Source organism: Apium graveolens, chromosome 9, assembly GCF_009905375.1.
Source record: "Apium graveolens cultivar Ventura chromosome 9, ASM990537v1, whole genome shotgun sequence".
NCBI lineage: Eukaryota > Viridiplantae > Streptophyta > Magnoliopsida > Apiales > Apiaceae > Apium > Apium graveolens.
In genome coordinates, this window is record NC_133655.1 from 43551242 (window position 1) to 43570260 (window position 19019).

At 36.8% G+C, this 19019-nt stretch overlaps 1 protein-coding gene and 1 pseudogene across 3 annotated transcripts in view; both read left to right on the forward strand.

Moving 5' to 3' along the window:
* Window positions 1–4117: 4117 nt before the first annotated feature.
* The window catches only part of LOC141686819 (prolyl 4-hydroxylase 1), a 32584-nt gene continuing 17682 nt past the window's right edge, over window positions 4118–19019 (forward strand). Inside the window, exons 1-5 of one of the 3 annotated variants that reach the window (XM_074491898.1) lie at window positions 4118–4385; window positions 4752–4799; window positions 5522–5590; window positions 6468–6520; window positions 12737–12802. In XM_074491898.1, the coding sequence (XP_074347999.1) occupies window positions 4307–4385; window positions 4752–4799; window positions 5522–5590; window positions 6468–6520; window positions 12737–12802 (315 nt within the window). In that variant the 5' untranslated portion in view covers window positions 4118–4306. The remainder of the gene's footprint in view (window positions 4386–4751; window positions 4800–5521; window positions 5591–6467; window positions 6521–12736; window positions 12803–19019) is intronic. The other 2 variants (XM_074491897.1, XM_074491899.1) reach the window with 2 other exon arrangements.
* LOC141687179 (sugar transporter ERD6-like 5) lies at window positions 9631–11808 on the forward strand (annotated as a pseudogene).

Genomic DNA, 19019 nt, shown 5'->3' on the forward strand with positions numbered 1-19019 from the left:
AAAATGCCCTGCCAAGCCACATTTGAAATACTTGAATTTTGATTTATCCACCATGTTTCTATTTGGCTTGGCAGCTCCAAAGTTCTTCTTGAACTTGAGCTTGGCAAATCTTCTTGAAAGGAATGCTAGGTGCTCATCAATGTCCTCCATGTCATCTTGGCTCAATGAATCTTCATTTTCTGCAGCTAGCCCTTTACCCTTGCTTTCACAGGCCTTTGAAGTTGATTCCACAGCTTCCATCTTCACTTCCTTCTCCTTTTCCAGATCAGCAACTAGTGCAATGGATCCTCCTTTCTTCTTTCCTCTCTCCATTCTTTCATCCTGCTCTATTTCGAGCTCATAGGTCTTCAGAATGCCATACAGTCTCTCCAAAGTAAACTCCTTATAATCTTGTGAGTTTCTCAATGAGACTGTCATTGGTTTCCATTCCTTTGGAAGAGATCTGAGAAATTTCAGATTGGAGTCCTTAGTCTGATAGACTCTTCCATGCAATTTAAGAGCATTTAGTAGCTTTTGGAATCTACTAAAAATGTCAGTGAGTGACTCACTTTCTTCATTGTGAAAATGCTCATATTGTTGAATCAAGAGCTGCATTTTATTTTCTCTTACTTGCTCAGTACCATCACAAATTATCTGTATTGTGTCCCAAACTTCCTTGATAGTCTTGCAGTTTATAATGTTATCAAACATGTCTGCATCAACACCACTGAACAGAATGTTCATGGCCTTTTTATCTTTCCTGACTTGTTCAATATCAGGATCAGACCATTCATGCCTTGGCTTTGGAACAGATGGTTCATTTCCTGTTGCAGCTCTCATTGGAACATGAGGGCCTCTTTCTATGCAGTCCACATAGGCCTCATCTTGAGAAAGCATATGAAGATGCATCTTTACCTTCCAATGATGGTAATTATCTTTATCAAGAAAAGGAATCTTGACTCCAACATCTTTCTTGTTCATCTTGCTGAATTGTTTTGATCTTTAAACTCTTTGTAGATTAAGAGTTTGCTCTGATACCAATTGTTAGTCCCTTAACAATATAGCAAGAATTACAGAAGGGGGGTTGAATGGAATTCTTGAACCTTTTTCTTGAAATAAAAATGTTCAACTCGATTATGGATATATTTGTTTTGATTAGCACAATGCGGAATGTAAACTTGAATGAATCAAAACATAAGTAATTAAAAACAAGAGTCTTTAAAAACTTTCTGGTGGATTTAAACAATTCCACCAGAGATATATATAATATATCGAGAGGACTCTGTGTGCAGAGATGCTCACAGCTGCTTACAAAATAGAACTGATGAGAATACAGGAAATGCTAAAGATTATGCTTACAAAGATTTCTCTGTTTTTATGTTTCTCAGCTATCTCAGTTATTTTTCTATTTGCTACTCTCTTGGTTTATATATTACCAAGATTACAAAGTCAAAAGAACTGAACAAATATAAAATCTAACAGTCATGATCTTTGCTGCTTTTCATCCTCTATTACCCAGTTAATGGGCTTCCACAGTGTGTTTGTATCCAACTCGACGGCTGTGTGTCAGCTTTCACTGTTCAACTGATGTTTGAATCTTGATATGATCATCCGTCGACTTTCAGATCATCCGTCGATGACTTAATTGATCATCCGTCGACTGCTATGTTAAACATCCGTTGATAGTCATTTGATCATCCGTCGAAGCTTTGTTAATCATCCGTCGGTAGCTATTTTGGCACTTGACTTCATTTCACTTATACAGAATTACAAGACATTGCTTATGTACAGTTAATCAACCTATTCTGCATATCTAGTTAAAGTCAACATGAGTTATATGCTACTACAGATTCTATACAAAGGTGCATACATCACTGTGCTACAAACTTATTATTACATAAGCTACTCACTCGATGGATAATAAGTTAATCATCCGTCGGGACTTAATGAGTTATCCGTCGAGACTAAAACTCTTATCTGTCGAGTGCTACATTATTTCACTAAGTAAAATCTACTTAGACATTTTGTTTAAGTGATCATCAAGTACACAACATATTCACAACAGGGTATTTATAGGCTTAGACAATAACTCAAACCCAACAGGATTCCAAGAGAAATTCAATATCAGCTTGAATTAGCCAATATCTGAATCCTTCCAGGAAACAAATTCAAAAACCAAATCTGAATAGAAAAAAAACAAAAACCAAATCCAAATAGGAAAATAAAATCTTAAGTGCTTAAAACAAGAAAAACCCTTTCAAGTGAAAGGTAAAAACTTGTAAGCAAAATTTTAATTAATAATTATATAATAATCAGCTACTTGTCCAACTTCATGCATCACTCCTTTATTCCTTGTTGTCCAAGTAAACTGCATAACCCATGTTTGCGTTCTCTCCAATTGAACATCACCACGAGCACACATAACCAAATCCAAATTAACATATTCATTCATTGATCCTCATCAAATTTGTAAAAATGTTAAAGATCAGACTGGAGTATTTTTCTATAAACAGTCTCAAGCCTAAGAATAAACTCTGGAAGAAGATCAAAAGATCATGCCTCATAGAAAAGGTGAAGAAGCTAGGAGTTGGATAAATTTGTTTTAAGAAAAATGTTCTAAGTCAAGTTATCGACAAGTCACAGATCAAGTCATACAGGGAAGTCATTCGAGAACTCCAAAATGACTTATCGAGAAGTCCAAAATAGCTTATAGAGAAGTCTCACAGATATCGACAAGTCAAATGAAGATATGAATATTGGAGATATCGACAAGTTATTTTAGCATATAGAGAACTAAGAGATATCGATAAGACAAATGAAGATATGAAGATTGGAGATATCGACAAGTCAATTTCTCATTAGAGATCTTAGAGATATCGACAATGCAAAATGCATATAGAGATCTTAGAGATATTGACAAGGTATTTTTACATGTAGAAATTTGGAGACATCGACAAGCCAAATTACTTATAGAGAACTCAGAGACCTTGACAAGTCAAGACACTTATAGAGAACTTAGAGATCTCGATAAGCCATTATATTTATCGAGATGTCAGTTCTCTATACAACAAACTGGAGATTTCGATATGAACCTCAAGTACAGAATACAGACAAGTTAAATATTCAAGATTATCAATCAACAAACGATCTAATCACTTAGATTGAAAAGTCTACAAAAGCCGCTTGAGGAATGCAAGATCAAAAGCGCTTGAAGAATGCAAGATCAAAAGCCAAGATTCACCGACAAAGGAAAGTCACAGACCTACACGATTTGCAAAGATTTACTAAGCCACAAAATGAAAAGCTTTAGGGATAACTTAAAGTAGTGTTTAGTACATCTTATTGCATGCTGTGTAAACCTGTGTTTACTAATCTATAAAGTAAACACCGGTCCTTTGTTTTAGTTTGTAACAAACAGATCTAATTTTTCTTGTAACTCTCTCAAGATAGAAGCTAAGTTCTTTACCTACAAAGAACCCAGGATTGTAGCAAGACATACTTAATTTGAATACAAAGTTAAGTGAATTTTGAAAATACTGTGTTTATTGTGAATGCTTTGTTTATTATGTTAAACACAATATCTCTACAAATAAGACAACTTTGTGCACCATTCCAAATAGTTGTAAAAAAAGTTAAAAATATCCAAAACACATTCACCCCCTGTGTGTTATATTCAATATCTAACAAGTTCGGTTCAGGTTATTTACCGTCTTAACTATAATTAATTTATTACATTTTTTTCTGTATGTAAACCATACGTTTAAAAGTAATTTATTAAATCGATAAGACATATATACATTACAGGGCTGTAATTCGGGTCGAGCGAGACAAGTTTTGAGCGAAACGTAATTTGAGTCGAGTTTAATCGACTGGAGCCAAACCAACTCGATTAACTATTCGAACCTCTGCCCGTGGACTCATAATTTTACAAGCCGGAGATGCTAGTTTAGCTAAACGAGACGGTTTTAACCAATCGTGGGAACCAATTCGTTTAAATTTACACTTAATCGAGTCTAAACAAATATCTAAGTTCATGAATGGAGCTGAACCGACTCATTTAATTAAACGAATTAAAACATATATCTAAACTCAACTCAATTAACTAAATAAAGCGAGTCGAGCCCATTAAAAGGAATGAATCCCGCAAAATCTGGGGGCGCCGCGGGGTACATAAAAAGAAAAGAAAAGAAAAAAAAGGGGTGAATCCAGTTGAGATTTGCGCATATACATACATAGGATACAGGCAGGATATAATATATAAATACACAGGAACAGGGGGGACACATCAGAAATCAGTTCCGCATCCATAGCTAAGAATTGAATTGAAATGGGTTTTGTTGTTGGTCGTCCTTCGATGAAAATGGTGTTTGGATTGCTTACACTTGTTACTCTCTGCATCATCTTGGGTACCCCCAGCCAATCTTCATCTATGTTTTATTTCTTATTATCAAAATATCAAACATATTCGGGGTATATATAGTTGCATTACTTTTTTATTCATATTTTTCTCATCCCAGAACATATTCGGGTACATAGAATTACAAAACAAATTAAAATGTATAATCTGTAAATCAAAATTATTTATATTAGTTCCCTCTATTTTAGTCTTTGTCAACTATAATAATTTGTTTTCATTTATAAATTACATAATTTATTTGTTTTGTAATTCTATAATTGAAATATATTAAATGGGAACGTATTTTTGTACTACACAATTTCTAATTGGTAATATATATATATATATATATATATATATATATATGTTTCTGCAGGTGCTTTGGTTCAATTAGCATTCATTCGAAGGCTGGAAGATATCACAGGTTGATATTTTTTGTGTTTTTTTGTGTTGCTTTGTATTATTACATTCTTCATATCAGCTGAATTTGTGATGTTAACCTTTCTTGACTGGGTTTACCACCTCTAAATTATGTGTTATATGTTCATTTCTCTTACTTTGTTGCTCATGTGCTTTAGTTGAAAATGGTAATTGATTGGTTAGTAATAATTATAACATTTTTATTTTATTTTAATATATGTTACTTTTGGAAAAAAAGGGTTAGGGGATTTGGTTAGAAAAAAATAGAATGTGCTTTAGTTAGAGAATATATTTAGTTAGTTATTAATAATTATAATATGAATATTCTATTTTATTAAATAGACCTGTGATTTTTTTTAGAGAAAGAGATGTTTTAGCTGAAATATATAGAAAAGTTAACAGGTTTTAGTTAAAAATGGTAATTGATTAGCTATTATTGCTGTGACGTATTTGGAGGAGATGTTTTAGTAAGTCGGCCACCTTTTTTATAGATATATTTGCACGACTTTATTTTTGTATCAGCAGACAGCAGTTGGTACAATATTCAGACATCAGTTTGTACAACATATTCGAAAACATAATTACAGTACAAATTTAGAGCCAAAAACTGCTCTTCAGTTAGGGCCTTAATTTTCTTGCTTCCTGAACAAATTCTTATTTTTCATCTTCATTGTTTGCTGAAATCTTGTTCATCTGTTGCAATTAACTATAATTTTGTTGTTACAGTGTCTGAATTTCCTTCATTCGGGAGAAAACATGTAAGCGGCAATTATGGAAATTTTAAACTGCCACGAGGTTGTTTGTGTTTCCTATGGTTTTTATAAATCAACTTCTCAATAATTTTCAGTTTGCATGTGTGTGACTTATTAGTTATATGCCTCCCAGAGTTATAATTTAATCTTGTGTTGGGATCATTGTTGTCATGGAGGTCGACTAGTTGGTTTGAGAAAGTCGACTGGAGAGCTCGACTTGCAAATTGTCGACTATTCGGTCGACTTGGTCGACCGCAAGTGCAAAATCTAATCAAACTTTAAAACGATAAAAATAAAAATAAGTCTAAAAACCAACTAAGCATCAGCAACATGCTAATTTCAACTTATATATCTTTATGTAGGTGTGTTTATGTATGTATAATTGATTAAAACTGAATATTTATGTAGTATAATCAGTTAATATATTTTTATAGTCAGATTAATAATGTGAGTATATAAAAGGGAAAATAGATATGTTTGTGTTTAATATTTCTATTTTTTGATTGATATACATATGAGTACGAGAATGTTAGACTTCTGTTGTGGAAAGCCACGTATAAAAGATAAATATTATTGTATATTATTTAATTAACTATTATTAATTTGTCAACTAGTCAGCGACTAGTGACACTAGTCCACGACTATTCGACTAGACAAGCTGGACCTCCATCGACTCGACTCGACTTATCGACGTGACAACCATGGTTGGGATCCACTAAGAAGTTTCAGCTCTATTCTATATAGTTTCATGTTCTCATGTTACTGACCCTATATTATTCTGACTTAAGACATGTCATTTTAACTCTATTATTCCAAGATAAATAGAAAAGGTATGACTTCAGATTCCCATATGAGGGAATATGGCTGTTCAGATGAGTCTAGCTAACTTTTAAATTATTATTCTTCTTCCTTGTTTTCAGGATTTTCTCCTTGGGCAAATGACAAAGAGGCAATAACTTTACGTGTTGGATATGTATGTTCGCAGCCTACTCTTACACATGAAATGGAAGTTGATTTGTCATTACTTGGTGCATAATTGTTTGCTGTGCAAGAATTAGGCATCTGTTTTAGGCTTTACAATCATGAAATATCTGCTTAATCAATGTTAAATTCGTCAATAACTATCTATTTGAATCAATAATCTTCTCTCTTCCTCTCCTGTGTCCTGTTATCACATCTATAGACCCCAGTTACATATGCATCTATATTTTCCTGATTTTTTAGTCTTTTAGCCAGCGAACACTTATTTAAAGTCTAATAACTCTAATTAAAGTATGTATTATGTTATATCAATTTCGCTTTCTGATGATCCAAGTAGCTAGTTGCGAGTAGCTTACATTAGTTTTTACTTGCAAATTATTCTATTGTTGTGATTGCATCTCTTCCTTTAGATTTTTATGACATAACTATTGTTACTGTGTATTTGTGAAAACTATCTCAGAAAGTGGTTAGGTGAGTTAAACAATTCACACTTCTATCAGAAATGTACTTTTTAGTTCATTGCTTATGCCTGACCTTATCTAGATATGAAGTTATATTCATGTCTAACCCTGTTGCTGGAATAATATTTTCATCCACTTAACATGGACTAATGGACTGATTAGGAACAAAAGTGAACATTAAGGAGAACTTTTACCTATGTTGTCAACTGGACTTTATATGTACAATGTAATGCCTCTTCAATATTATTTGACTATATGTAACATGTAGTCGGCAGTTAGAAACAGTCCAACTAGTTAAATGTTATTTGTTATCTAGTAGTAGTTGGCTAGTTGTTAGTTACACTTTTGTTACTCCAGCTGTTGCAATAACCCTTGTAAAATCAGGCTTGACAATATATAAAACTGACATTATGTATCTTATTGAGCTTCTTCCTTCTGCGGTTAAAAATTTATTGGGGTAGAGATTGTTCTGCTGCTCAATCTCCCGAAGTTATTAATTGGGTAGTGAAGTTTCTGCGGTTGATCCACAAAGGCTTCTTATTAATTTCAATTCCATTGGTAGTTCTTTATCAAGCCTGTCCTACATCAGTTGGCATCAGAGAAACCTGGAATTTCTATCCTAAAAGTTTGATCTACTGTTCATCGAACTAATCAAATTTCTGAGCCAATATGACTGTCAAACAGAAACCCTAGTTGTTACAATCAGTACCCAGATTTTCTGTGGCTGTCCACCCTTCTTACCTACTCAAAACCGTCATAAATAATCTTCATAACCCAGTCACAAGACCTGCACACCGTCTTTACAGTCTCCTAAACACTGCTGCTTAGAAATTTAAATAGACAGACCAGACTAGATGACTAGATTAAGAAAAAAGAGAAGCAAGAAGGAAATCAGAGGAGAGAGTAAAAGAGAAAGGAAATAGAAATCGGAGAACAATTTTGAGAATGATAAGTGGTGGTTGCTGTTACATTATATACAAGAGGGTGAATCCTAGTTCTTGTCTTCTTCAACAAGGGGAAAACTTTGAGGAACTAAAGTGAACATCAAGGAGAATTTTTACATATGTTATCAAATGGAGTTCATAGGGATCAGTGTGCCTCTTTACTATTATTTGACTATATGTACTATGTAGTTGACAGTTGAATATAGTCCAACTAGTTAATTTGTTACCTAGTAGTAGTTGGTTGGTTGTTAGTTTCACTTATTGTAGCCCAGCTGTTAGGTTATTTATATGTGTTTTGGTCCCTTGTATAATTATGCTTGAAAATATATACAACTGAGATTGTTTATCTTATTGAGGTTCTTCCTTCTGCTGTTAGAAATCTATTGGGGTAGAGATTGTTCTGCAGTTCAATCTCCTATGGGTTTCCTGCGGTTAATCCACCCAAGCTATCTTCTTATTGCTTTTAATTACATATTTACTTCTTTATTAAGTCTATCTACATCATGGACCTGGTTGTTTCTATAACTCTTCAATAGGGGCTGTTTTTTTTTACTTTGTTGCCAGTCATTTATTAAAATTCAAAACCTTAGAGAAGATATATGTACAGGCTCTAGGAGTTCTCCTCTAATAAAAGAAATAGAAGGATTTGGCACTACCTCTGGGAATAAATTGAGTATATCCAGGTCTAATCCATATCTCTATACAAGTGTCGCAGGTTAAAAATCAGTCCATGACTATACCATGTCTTGTTGATTCATGTGAAAACAGCTAGAAAATACATTTTTCCGAAAGTTTGAGTGTAATGAATACTACAAAGAGTGAACACTACACCTGGCTATACCATGTCTTGTTGATTCATGTGATAACAGCTAGAAAATACATTTTTCCGAAAGTTTGAGTGTAATGAATACTACAAAGAGTGAACACTACACCTGGCAAGGACATATAAGGGTAAAGAAGTAAGTTCAAGTAAGGGGCAAAAATGACAATGTTGACAAAGAATGAAGGAAGGAATAAGAAGCGGAAGAGGGGAGAAATTAGGGTATGGAATTTGATAATTGAGTTAGTCTTATTCTAATTAGGTTGGGAGAGAGAGGACCTCTCGAAAGTCCATCATTGTAATTTACATTCACAAAACTGTTGTGTTCTTCTATTAGTTCCATTAGTCGTATTCTGAGTAAGTATCGTAATAGACTAGGGTAATTCCATATAATCTATGGCTAGTTTATTACAAGTGGTATCAGAGCGTTGATCGGAAATGGGGCCGCCGACGGTGACTCAAAGGGAGGAACAACTTGAAGAGAAGTTCACAGATCTGGAGAAGTCGATTTCGGCGATAGTGTCTAAGGTAGTAGATAGAGGAGTGGAAGCGATGCATCGTGCGCTTTCGGAGATGGTTATGAAGGTTGATAAAGCTGGTGAAGAAGAATTCCAATCAAGGGAGTTGCGCTCAAATCAAGTAACGCAATCTTCTGATACTCCTACTAATACTTTAGCTGTTGATCAACTGCATAAATTAGGTAGAGTTGATAAAAAAATTAATATTGCAATTGAGAATTTAACCCAATTACAAGTGTCAAAACTTGCCAAGTCAAGCCCTCGAATGTTTGAGGACAGTGGTGAAATAGTGTGTGTGTTAAAACCCCGCGACTTACTAAGCGGGCTATAATCTCCATTATTGTCTCGGATGAATTGATTGAGAATATTTTGAAAACCTATTCTACCGGTGAAATTAACGGAGCTGATTCAATTATGTCCTATAGGATTCATGAAAATGAGTATGGTAAACTACAAGCAAAATCATATAATTATCATAAGAATATCATTAACACAACACAAATGTTTGATGAATTACCGGTTAAAGATGTGAAACTCTGCCTTTTGGAGCCTGTTTGTGTATTGAAGATTATAGCACTGGAGAAAAAATATTTTGAGGACAAGATTGGCTTTTCATCACCTGCACAGTCTGGGATTATGGATGACCTTGGTCTCTCTTTAGCACATAATTCACTTTTTGGTTCGATAATGACAATTGGAACAATGCTAGGAGCTTTTATGAGTGGAAAACTAGCAGATCTATTTGGTCGGAGAGGTGCTATGGAATTTTCGGAGATATTCTGCTTCCTAGGTTGGGCAGGAATATTTTTATTAAAGGGTCCTTAGTGGCTTGATTGTGGAACACTGTCAATGGGTTACAACGTTGGGCTTCTTTCATATGTGGTACCTGTATACGTAGCAAAATTAACACCAAAGAATCTTCGAGGAGAATTTATAACGGTTAATCAGTTTATGATATGTTGTGGCATATTGGTACCGTTTTTAGTTGGAAATATCTTTGTATGTCTCCTGACTAGACTAGGAATTGTTCAGTGTCTGCTACATCTTCTGGGGTTGCCCTTCGTTCCAGAGGCCCCTATATGGCTGACAAAGATTTGTAGAGAGAAAGACATTGAGTCTGCTTTAAAGCGCCTTAGGGGAAAGAATCAAGAAAGATCGTCAGAATATGTTGAAATTATAAAATACACGGGTAGAGCTGCCAAATGCATGAAAACTGACTTGCTGATGCATGAGTTTTGCTTGCTTTCACTCGCTAACTCAGTCCCCTCCAAGGAAAAAAATATCATTCCTCTCAATGATGCATATGAAATATGTAGAATCTTTAAGAAAGCCTACTCGAATGCACATAGAGCTCTTTCTCATTCTTGGATCTCTTCGGACTTGCACGAAATCATGATTTCTTCTGAAACGATAAATTATCCGCTTGTCAACGGTGCTCAGTTCAGCTCAGATACTACAAAAAGTTCACTTAAGCCAGGTCCATCTAATATGACTAGCTTTTCTACTTCTAATTACTCAAATTACAAGTGTTACTTCCAAATGGCTACAAGCTACCCATATTTGTCTTCACAAACAATTGATGATACTGCAGCCATATGCAATTTTGACAATAATAGCCTTCCTTTTAACTTACAATCATCAATGTTCAAAGAATTTGATAATGTCGGTGCATCAGATTGTTTGGACTACCGTAGCATAAAAGAGAAGTACGTAAACATAAAGTCTTTGATCAGTTTACCACCACAACCACAAGTTCAAGTAAATTGTAATAGCTTCTTTGACTTATTCCAGAGGAAATTTGCTCACTTGCTATTTGTTGGAGTTGGTCTAATGGTATTGCAGCAATTAGGAGGGGTGACTGAGATTATGTATAATGCAAGTGCTATTTTCATATCAGCTGGTTTTTCAAGTATATTTGGCACCATAGGCATAGTACTTGTTCAGGTTCCCATGACGTAGTTAGGCATACTTTTGATGGATAAATCTGGCGAAAGATCACTATTGATGATTTCAGCGACAAGAACAGGCTTGGGCTGCTTCTTCAGACGTTTCCCATTTTTATTGCAGGACCTTCAACTGTTGAAGGAGATCAGTCCAGTAGGCATGGGGGAATTCCATGGATTGTAATGTCAGAGATATTTCCGATGATCAGTAAGAGTCCAGCTGGTAGTCTTGTGACGGTAGTCAACTGGTTTAGAACTTTGGTGATTTCATACGCTTTTAATTTTCTAATGAAATGGAGCTGGGAAGGGATTTTATCTTTTCATGTTTTCTGTTGTATGCGGATTAACAATGGTTTTTGTGGCAAAGTTGGTTCCAGAAACCAAGGGCTGGACATTGGAGGAAATACAAGCATCCGAAATTTCCACCTTGAGGACAAGGTGAAACTTTGGGCCCCTGGTATTGTAATGAATACTACAAAGAGTGAACACTACACCTGGCAAGGACATATAAGGGTAAAGAAGTAAGTTCACAGAAAAGTAAGGGGCAAAAATGACAATGTTGACAAAGAATGAAGGAAGGAATAAGAAGCGGAAGAGGGGAGAAATTAGGGTATGGAATTTGATAATTGAGTTGGTCTTATTCTAATTAGGTTGGGAGAGAGAGGACCTCTCGAAAGTCCATCATTGTAATTTACATTCACAAAACTGTTGTGTTCTTCTATTAGTTCCATTAGTCGTATTCTGAGTAAGTATCGTAATAGACTAGAGTAATTCCATATAATCTATGGCTAGTTTATTTGTAATCATGCAAGCTAAAGGAGTTTGAGCTTGAACAACACACCACGGGTTGAATGTCATAGTAGTGAATTACATAGCATCACATCGTATAATATAGATTTGATTTTAAGATTTCAACACCAAATTACTGCAGTAATTACTAGACATCAGTTTCTTGTCAAAGAAATGATCCCCTTCTCGGCTTCTCCTATTGGTTTTCACTTTGTAATTGCTATCAATATTAAAGCATACGTGCATGCTTCAATATATATATGAAGTCAGTTTTAACAAGCACTGTTTGTAGCGTGGCTGCCGGTGCTTTGTCACTATGATTTGTATTTTCATGACTCTTCCGTTCACTGGTTTGGGAATTGCAATTAAAAAAGACATTTGCTCATTTATTAGACACGTGGACTAAAAAGAAAGATTAAAGAGGAGGTTCAAATCAATACATTTTGAGCTTACCATAGAACTAAGTTTTCCTCCTGTCGGGGATGATCTGGACTTGATAAATTAATTAACGAACTACAAGCCCTTGACTAAAATTCGTATACTTAAATCATACAAGTAGAACAGGGAAGTAGTCTAGCAGTACATGTCATCATCATCGATTCATAATTTTTTGTCTTTTGCTAATTATGAAGACAATTTACTGTCATTTTTTTTTGTGATTTCTTTTCAAATATGGTTTTGTTTTATGTATTTTCTGCCTGTAGCTGAAAGTTTTGTTAATTTTTCTATGCAGGTCAAACCAGAAATTATAAGCTGGTCGCCTCGAATCATTGTATTACATAATTTTTTAAGTATGGAGGTACGGGAAGCATTATGTAATTATTATATTTTCTTTTCTGCTTATCTAGGTAATATTTGTTGCTGCAACACTGGTTGCCCATTACATAATCCATTTTAGTGATTCCGCATGTCCCTGGTGATTAACAGGATCATTTAAATTTGTTGTTTAAGTAATTTTTTTTAGTGGAAAAAGCAGTGAACAATCCCAGTGCAACATTGTAGAAGGGCAAATCGTAGCTTAAAATAATTTTTATATTATATTTTCCTGATTCCATTCACCAGAGAATATAAGCTTAGGGTGGGGGGACGTGTAATTAGACGAAGCATAGACTTAGTGAAGGTATACGGGGATAAGTTATAACTGGAGCATAGACTCACTGATGGTAGAGTTTGGCAAGCACACACCTCTCTTGTAAAGTCGTCCATAATCAATGAAAGCAGGTAGCATTAAGTTGCATATTTGAATTGTAGAAAAAAGATGAGTTTCATAAATTGATAGTGAAGAAATATTTTTGGAAATGAAGAGTTAAAAAATTTAAAGTTAGATTTGGTCCGGAGTAAATACCTCGCCATAAAGGATCAGAAAACATTATTTCTTCCGGATAGGAGGGATAAAGACGCAAAAGAAGTTGACTTCTCTACCTATTTGTTTGATCCGCAGCAAATATCCCGCTACAAATTCAATTTTATGCTGACCGGGTGACCCACATTCAAAATTTTTCTTTGAATAAGTTTATGCCATTTCACTTTTTTTTATTAATTTTACTAGGTAGATATTATGGATGTGAAAAAGGAAATTAAGTGTCTACTTCAATTCATGATACAAATCTGATTGACATATAATGCAATCATGGGGAGTACGGGTATACATGCCTTTAAGACAGTCTCCTCATCTTATCGTTCGGCAATTAAATTTCCAACCAGGAACGGGATAGGTGAAGAAAGGGGAGATCAGAAGATGACAAAAAGCTGGTATGTAGCCGCACTGAGGGTAGATGGTGCCGGGGGCACGTTTTACCCATTGAAGATATGGATATCCGTGAGAATGATGAAAAACGAGGAAAGCCGACAGAGGACTTGATCGCGATTCTTTTGATTCCCGATGATCTTGAGAAGGTAACTTTCATTGGAGCGTCGCTGGAGGAGCCCCTTAAAAAGAAGTTAATAAGGTTCCTGCAAGAAAATAGTGATATGTTTGTATGGTCGACAACAGATATGCCCGACATTGATCTTGAGTTGATCACACACAAGTTGAATGTGGATCATAATCGGAAGACCGTAAAGCAAAAGAAAAGGAGTTTTGCTCCCGAAAGGCAGGAAGCCAACAAACAAGAAGTTGAGAAGCTCTTAGAGGCTGGTTTTATTGAAGAGATACAATTTCCGGAATGGTTGGCGAATCCCGTAATGGTGAAGAAGGCTAATGGAAAGTGGAGAATATGTACCGACTTCACTGATCTGAATGATACATGCCTGAAGGATTGTTTTCCTCTACCAAGGATTGACACTTTGATAGACGGTACCTCATGGCATGAGATACGCCATGAGATACTGAGTTTCATAAATGGATTCAGCGGCTACAATCAGATCAAGATGCATAAAGATGACATTTCAAACGTATCCTTCATCACTGACTCTGGTGTTTTTTGTTATCTTCTTATGACATTTGGTCTCAAGAATGCAGAAGCCACCTACCAAAGATTGATAAATAAGATTTGTAAGGATCTTATTGGAAAGATCATAGAAGTCTATGTAGATGACATGTTAGCCAGGAGCCTTGTAAAGGCTGATCACATATCCCATTTGAGGGAAGCGTTTGAAGTCCTAAGATGTCATAAAATGATGCTGAATCCTGCCAAGTGTGCTTTTGGTGTAGGATTCAGAACGGTTTTAGGATTAATGGTCTTCAAGAGCGGGATTGAGGCCAACCCAGACAAGATAAAGGTCATTCTAGACATGGAACCCCCACGCTCTGTAAAAGATGTTCAAAAATTCACTGGAAGGATTGCTGCTTTGGGGCGGTTTATTTTCAAATCCGGAGACTAGTGCCTGCCATTCTTCAAGGCTTTAAAGAAAGTAAAAAAAAATTCCTGGACTGATGAAAGTCAAATGGCGTTTGAGGAATTGAATAATTACATGGTTCAAGCCCCTTTGTTGGAAAAACAGTCTTGAATGAAACTTTGTACTTTTACCTGGCCGTTTCCGAAAGCGCCTTGAGTGCCGTGTTGGTAAAGGAGGAACTTAAAGTCCAAAAACCCATATACTATGTCAGCAAGATTCTGCATGGGGCTGAGTTAAACTATTCCGCCATAGAATATTTTGCTTTAGCCCTAGTTATGGCCTCACGGAAGTAGCGTCCTTATTTTCAAGCTCATAAGATTGAGGTATTGACAGATCAGCCTCCGAGAAATATCATTCACAGTTCTATAGCCAGTGAAAGGCTAATCAAATGGGCCATTGAGCTCGGGGAATTTGATGTTAAGTATAAGCCTAGAACATCGATCAAAGTTCCGGCTTTGGCTGATTTCGTGGTTGAATGTACCATCGACAACTAAGAAGTCGTGGGGGCCAGGAAGATACGTCCTAAGGCATGGATGGAGAGAAGAAGATTGAGGATAAAGAGTTCTGGGTGCTCTATTTTGATGGGGTATCAAAAGCAAATTCAAGTGGAGCTGGCCTGGTTTTACAAAGCCCCGATGAATTTCTTATTGAATACGCTATGAAGTTGGACTTTCCGACCAAAAATAACGAGGCAAAATATGAAAACCTGAAAGCTGGGATGGGCCTAGCTGGAATACTGAGATTTAAAAACTTGAAAGTTTGTGGAGACTCGAAACTTGTGGTGTCCCAGGTCAATGGAGCGTTTGAGGCCAGAGATGAAACCATGGCCAAATACGTACGACTTGTAAGAGCTGTAATGACTTAGTTTGACGAATGTCACGTTGAGTACATCCCAAGGGAGGAAAATTCCAAGGCAGATGTATTGTCCAAGTTTGTCTCTTTAGAGATTGAGAATAGTTGTAGAAGTGTGTATTTCCATGTCTTAAGAAAACGGAGCATTGCTGTTAAACTGGTCGCCCCAATAGGGCTTAGGGAGTCTTGGATTTGACCCCATCAAGGCTCACCTTCAAACCTGGTGGCTCCCTAGTGATGTAATGGAGGCACGAAAGTTGTCTGTGCAAGCGTAGAGGTATTCCCTGATCGATGGGATTCTGTACAAGAGATCCTTCGTAAAAAGGTGTGAGTCGTTGCCACAAGCACACGCCAGTTGTCAGGCAGCCACCTGAAATGCTTACCTTTTTAAACTCTTCCATCCCCTTTGCTATGTGGGGGATGGATATTCTTGGACCTTTCCCGATGGCCACTGCACAAAGAAAGTTTTTAATCGGAGCTATGGATTATATTACTAAGTGGATTGAAGCCAAGCCTTTGGTCAGGATTACAACCAAACAAGTTTCTCAATTCTTGTGGGAAAATATCATGTGTAGATATGGAATTCCTCGTATCCTGGTAACCGATAATGGAATACAGTTCAACATTGAGGAATTCAAGAAGTATTGTAAGGAAAATGAAATCGAATTGCGGTACACTTCTGTCGCCCACCCTCAAGCCAACGGGAAAGTAGAAGTAGCAAACCGGATTATTCTAGAGTGATTGAAGATGATTGAAAGTCCAAGAATAATTGGGTAGACGAAGTACCCCAATACTTTGGGCATATAGAACCACGTGCAAAGTCACGACGGGAGCAACGCCATTTATGTTAGCATATGGAGCTGAAGCAGTTGTCCCTGTGGAGATATCGCATTCATCTCCAAGGATTCAAACTTACAATGTTGTAGAGAATCAGGAAGTGCAGGGGTTAGCTTTAGATTTAATCGACGAAGTTCGGGATCCAAACTCATGCTAAAATTGTCGAATATCAGAAAAATGCTTCTTTTTATTATAACTTAAGGGTGAGAGAAAAATTCTTCAAGTAAGAAGACTTAGTTTTAAGGAAAGTTGAAGCATCTGGAGTGGTACAAAAAGGAAAGCTAGCCCCAAATTGGGAAGGGCCGTACTGAGTCGAAAGCATTTAAAGACGAGGATTCTGTAAGTTAGAGACAATGGATGGGGAAGAAGTGCCAAGGACTTGGCATGCACAGAACTTAAAGACTTATTACATATAATATTAAGTTATTAGGACTATAATAAGGTTCGTTGAAACCATGAGCCTTTGGCTCCTTGGGATTTGCTTTCCAATATCTTAGGATTTACATTCTAGTTTATAAGAATCTTTGATTCAGATTGTAAGGGTTGGACCCGTTATATGAGGTTTTGAAAGACCAAGTTGTGTTTGCAAAGTTAAGTTTTTTTTGTAAACTTAAACATATTTATTTATAACGAAGGTAAAGATAGCGAAAATCAGCGAATGAAATCCAAAACAAAAGACTAGGAGTCATTAATAAACGTTTCAAGTACTTTACATAACAAAGAAAGAAATATAAAGAATAAAGAGTCTAAACATTTGCCTTAGAAGGCTCAGGCTCTCCTTCTGGACTGCTCTCGGAGCTTCCGTCAGATCTGCTCTTAGAACTGTCCTTCGAGGTTTCCTCGGAAGTCTCCTTGGTTGGCCCATTAGATGTCTCCTCAGACACCTCTTGTGAGGATTTCTTCGAAGAATCGTTGGTCCTTGCCTTTTGGCCGACAGGCTCAATTTCTTCCTCTAATAAAGATACTTCTTCACTAGAGCTCGATTCAGCTTCTTTCCTCTTCTTGCCTTTATCCCGCGCAAGCGCTCTAGATCTAGAAGCCCATACATCAGAAGAATTTGTTGGGTGGTCTTCTTCTCTGCTAAGATCAACGACCTTTTACGTTACACCTCCGAGGTTAGGGATTTTAAAGGGATAGGGGAATGATTCGGCTTTGAGCATCTCAGGATACTCGTTTTGAATAGTCTTGACCGCAGCGTCCCAGCCTTCTTTATAGCTCATTGAATGGGTAAGGGCGTCATGATCTTCCATTAAGCTTTTAAACTCGGGATATCCATCCAAGCATCAAAACCTTTCTCTTTATCATCGTTTAAAATAACGATTCTGGTTCGAGCGATTTCCAAGTTAGAAGTTGAGGAGGCAAGCTGGGCCTGGAGATTTGCGATTGTTTCGTTGGCCTCCTCAAGCTTCTTAACCGTGTCCTCGTAACCCACCTTCCAAGCCTTCGCTTGGTGGAGCGACCCTTGAAAATGGACGTTTTCCTAAAAATAAAGGGGAAGGGGTAACAAATGAGTTCAGAAAATGGAAAATTGAGTTACGTACTAAGAAGTTTTAAAGTAAGAAAGCACCGTGGCTAGGGCCCGAGCGCCGACCAGTCCTTGGCCAGCTTAGTGTCTTCAAGAATAGGGTCTTTTCCTCTTATGCCCCAAGCGGGTTGGAAAAAAGACCCTGGCTTCTGCTTAGCCCTCAAAGGCTGGCTGGGGCCTTCTTCATCTCCTTATGCGCCCATTTGAGCTAGGAACTTAGGAAAACGATCTCCCTGACGAGGATCTTGAAAACATTTACAGCCATCTGCATTCTTTTGGACTCCAGGTCCTTGGGCTTTGTCACTTCCACGATTTTTCAGCCACTGCGCAGAAAAAGTAAAGAACAATTAAATCCAAAAACGGCAGTTACACTAAAGAACTTAATAATGAATTAAGGTTGAAAATTACCTTTCATTGAAATCGGAGAAAGTCCGCGCTCAACAAGGACAGTTTCTTTTATGAGGTCCCAAGAGTGGGACGTCCCGTTGTCCTCGGTAAGGATGTCGAAATCCGCCGTCTCCTCCGCGGACAAAGAAACGTCATTAGGGCTCCCATAGACCACTTGGCCAAAGACGAGCAGAACAGGGTGCTCCCATCTCCTCCCTCCCTGACCAAGTATACAAATTCTTTCTTCCATTTTAATTTGTCTGGAATGGACTTCCCATTTGACAATATGGGGGATAATGGGGCGTTGGTTCAGAGAAACCCAACTTGGATTCTTGTCAAGATTATTTTTGAATTGAAAATTTGATCTAAAAAGAGCTACTGATGGAGACAAGTTGTTTTTAGCACATTGCAATAAAAAACAAACAATTAACCTCCAAGCGTTGAGAGGAAGCTGGCATGGACTAATTTGAGCATCAACTAGTAAAATAGGGATGAAAGGGTGAAAGGGGAACCTAACACCAGCCCTGATCGTGTCCCTAAAGACGCAAAGCGCGTCCTTCTTAGAGTGGCACTTTTT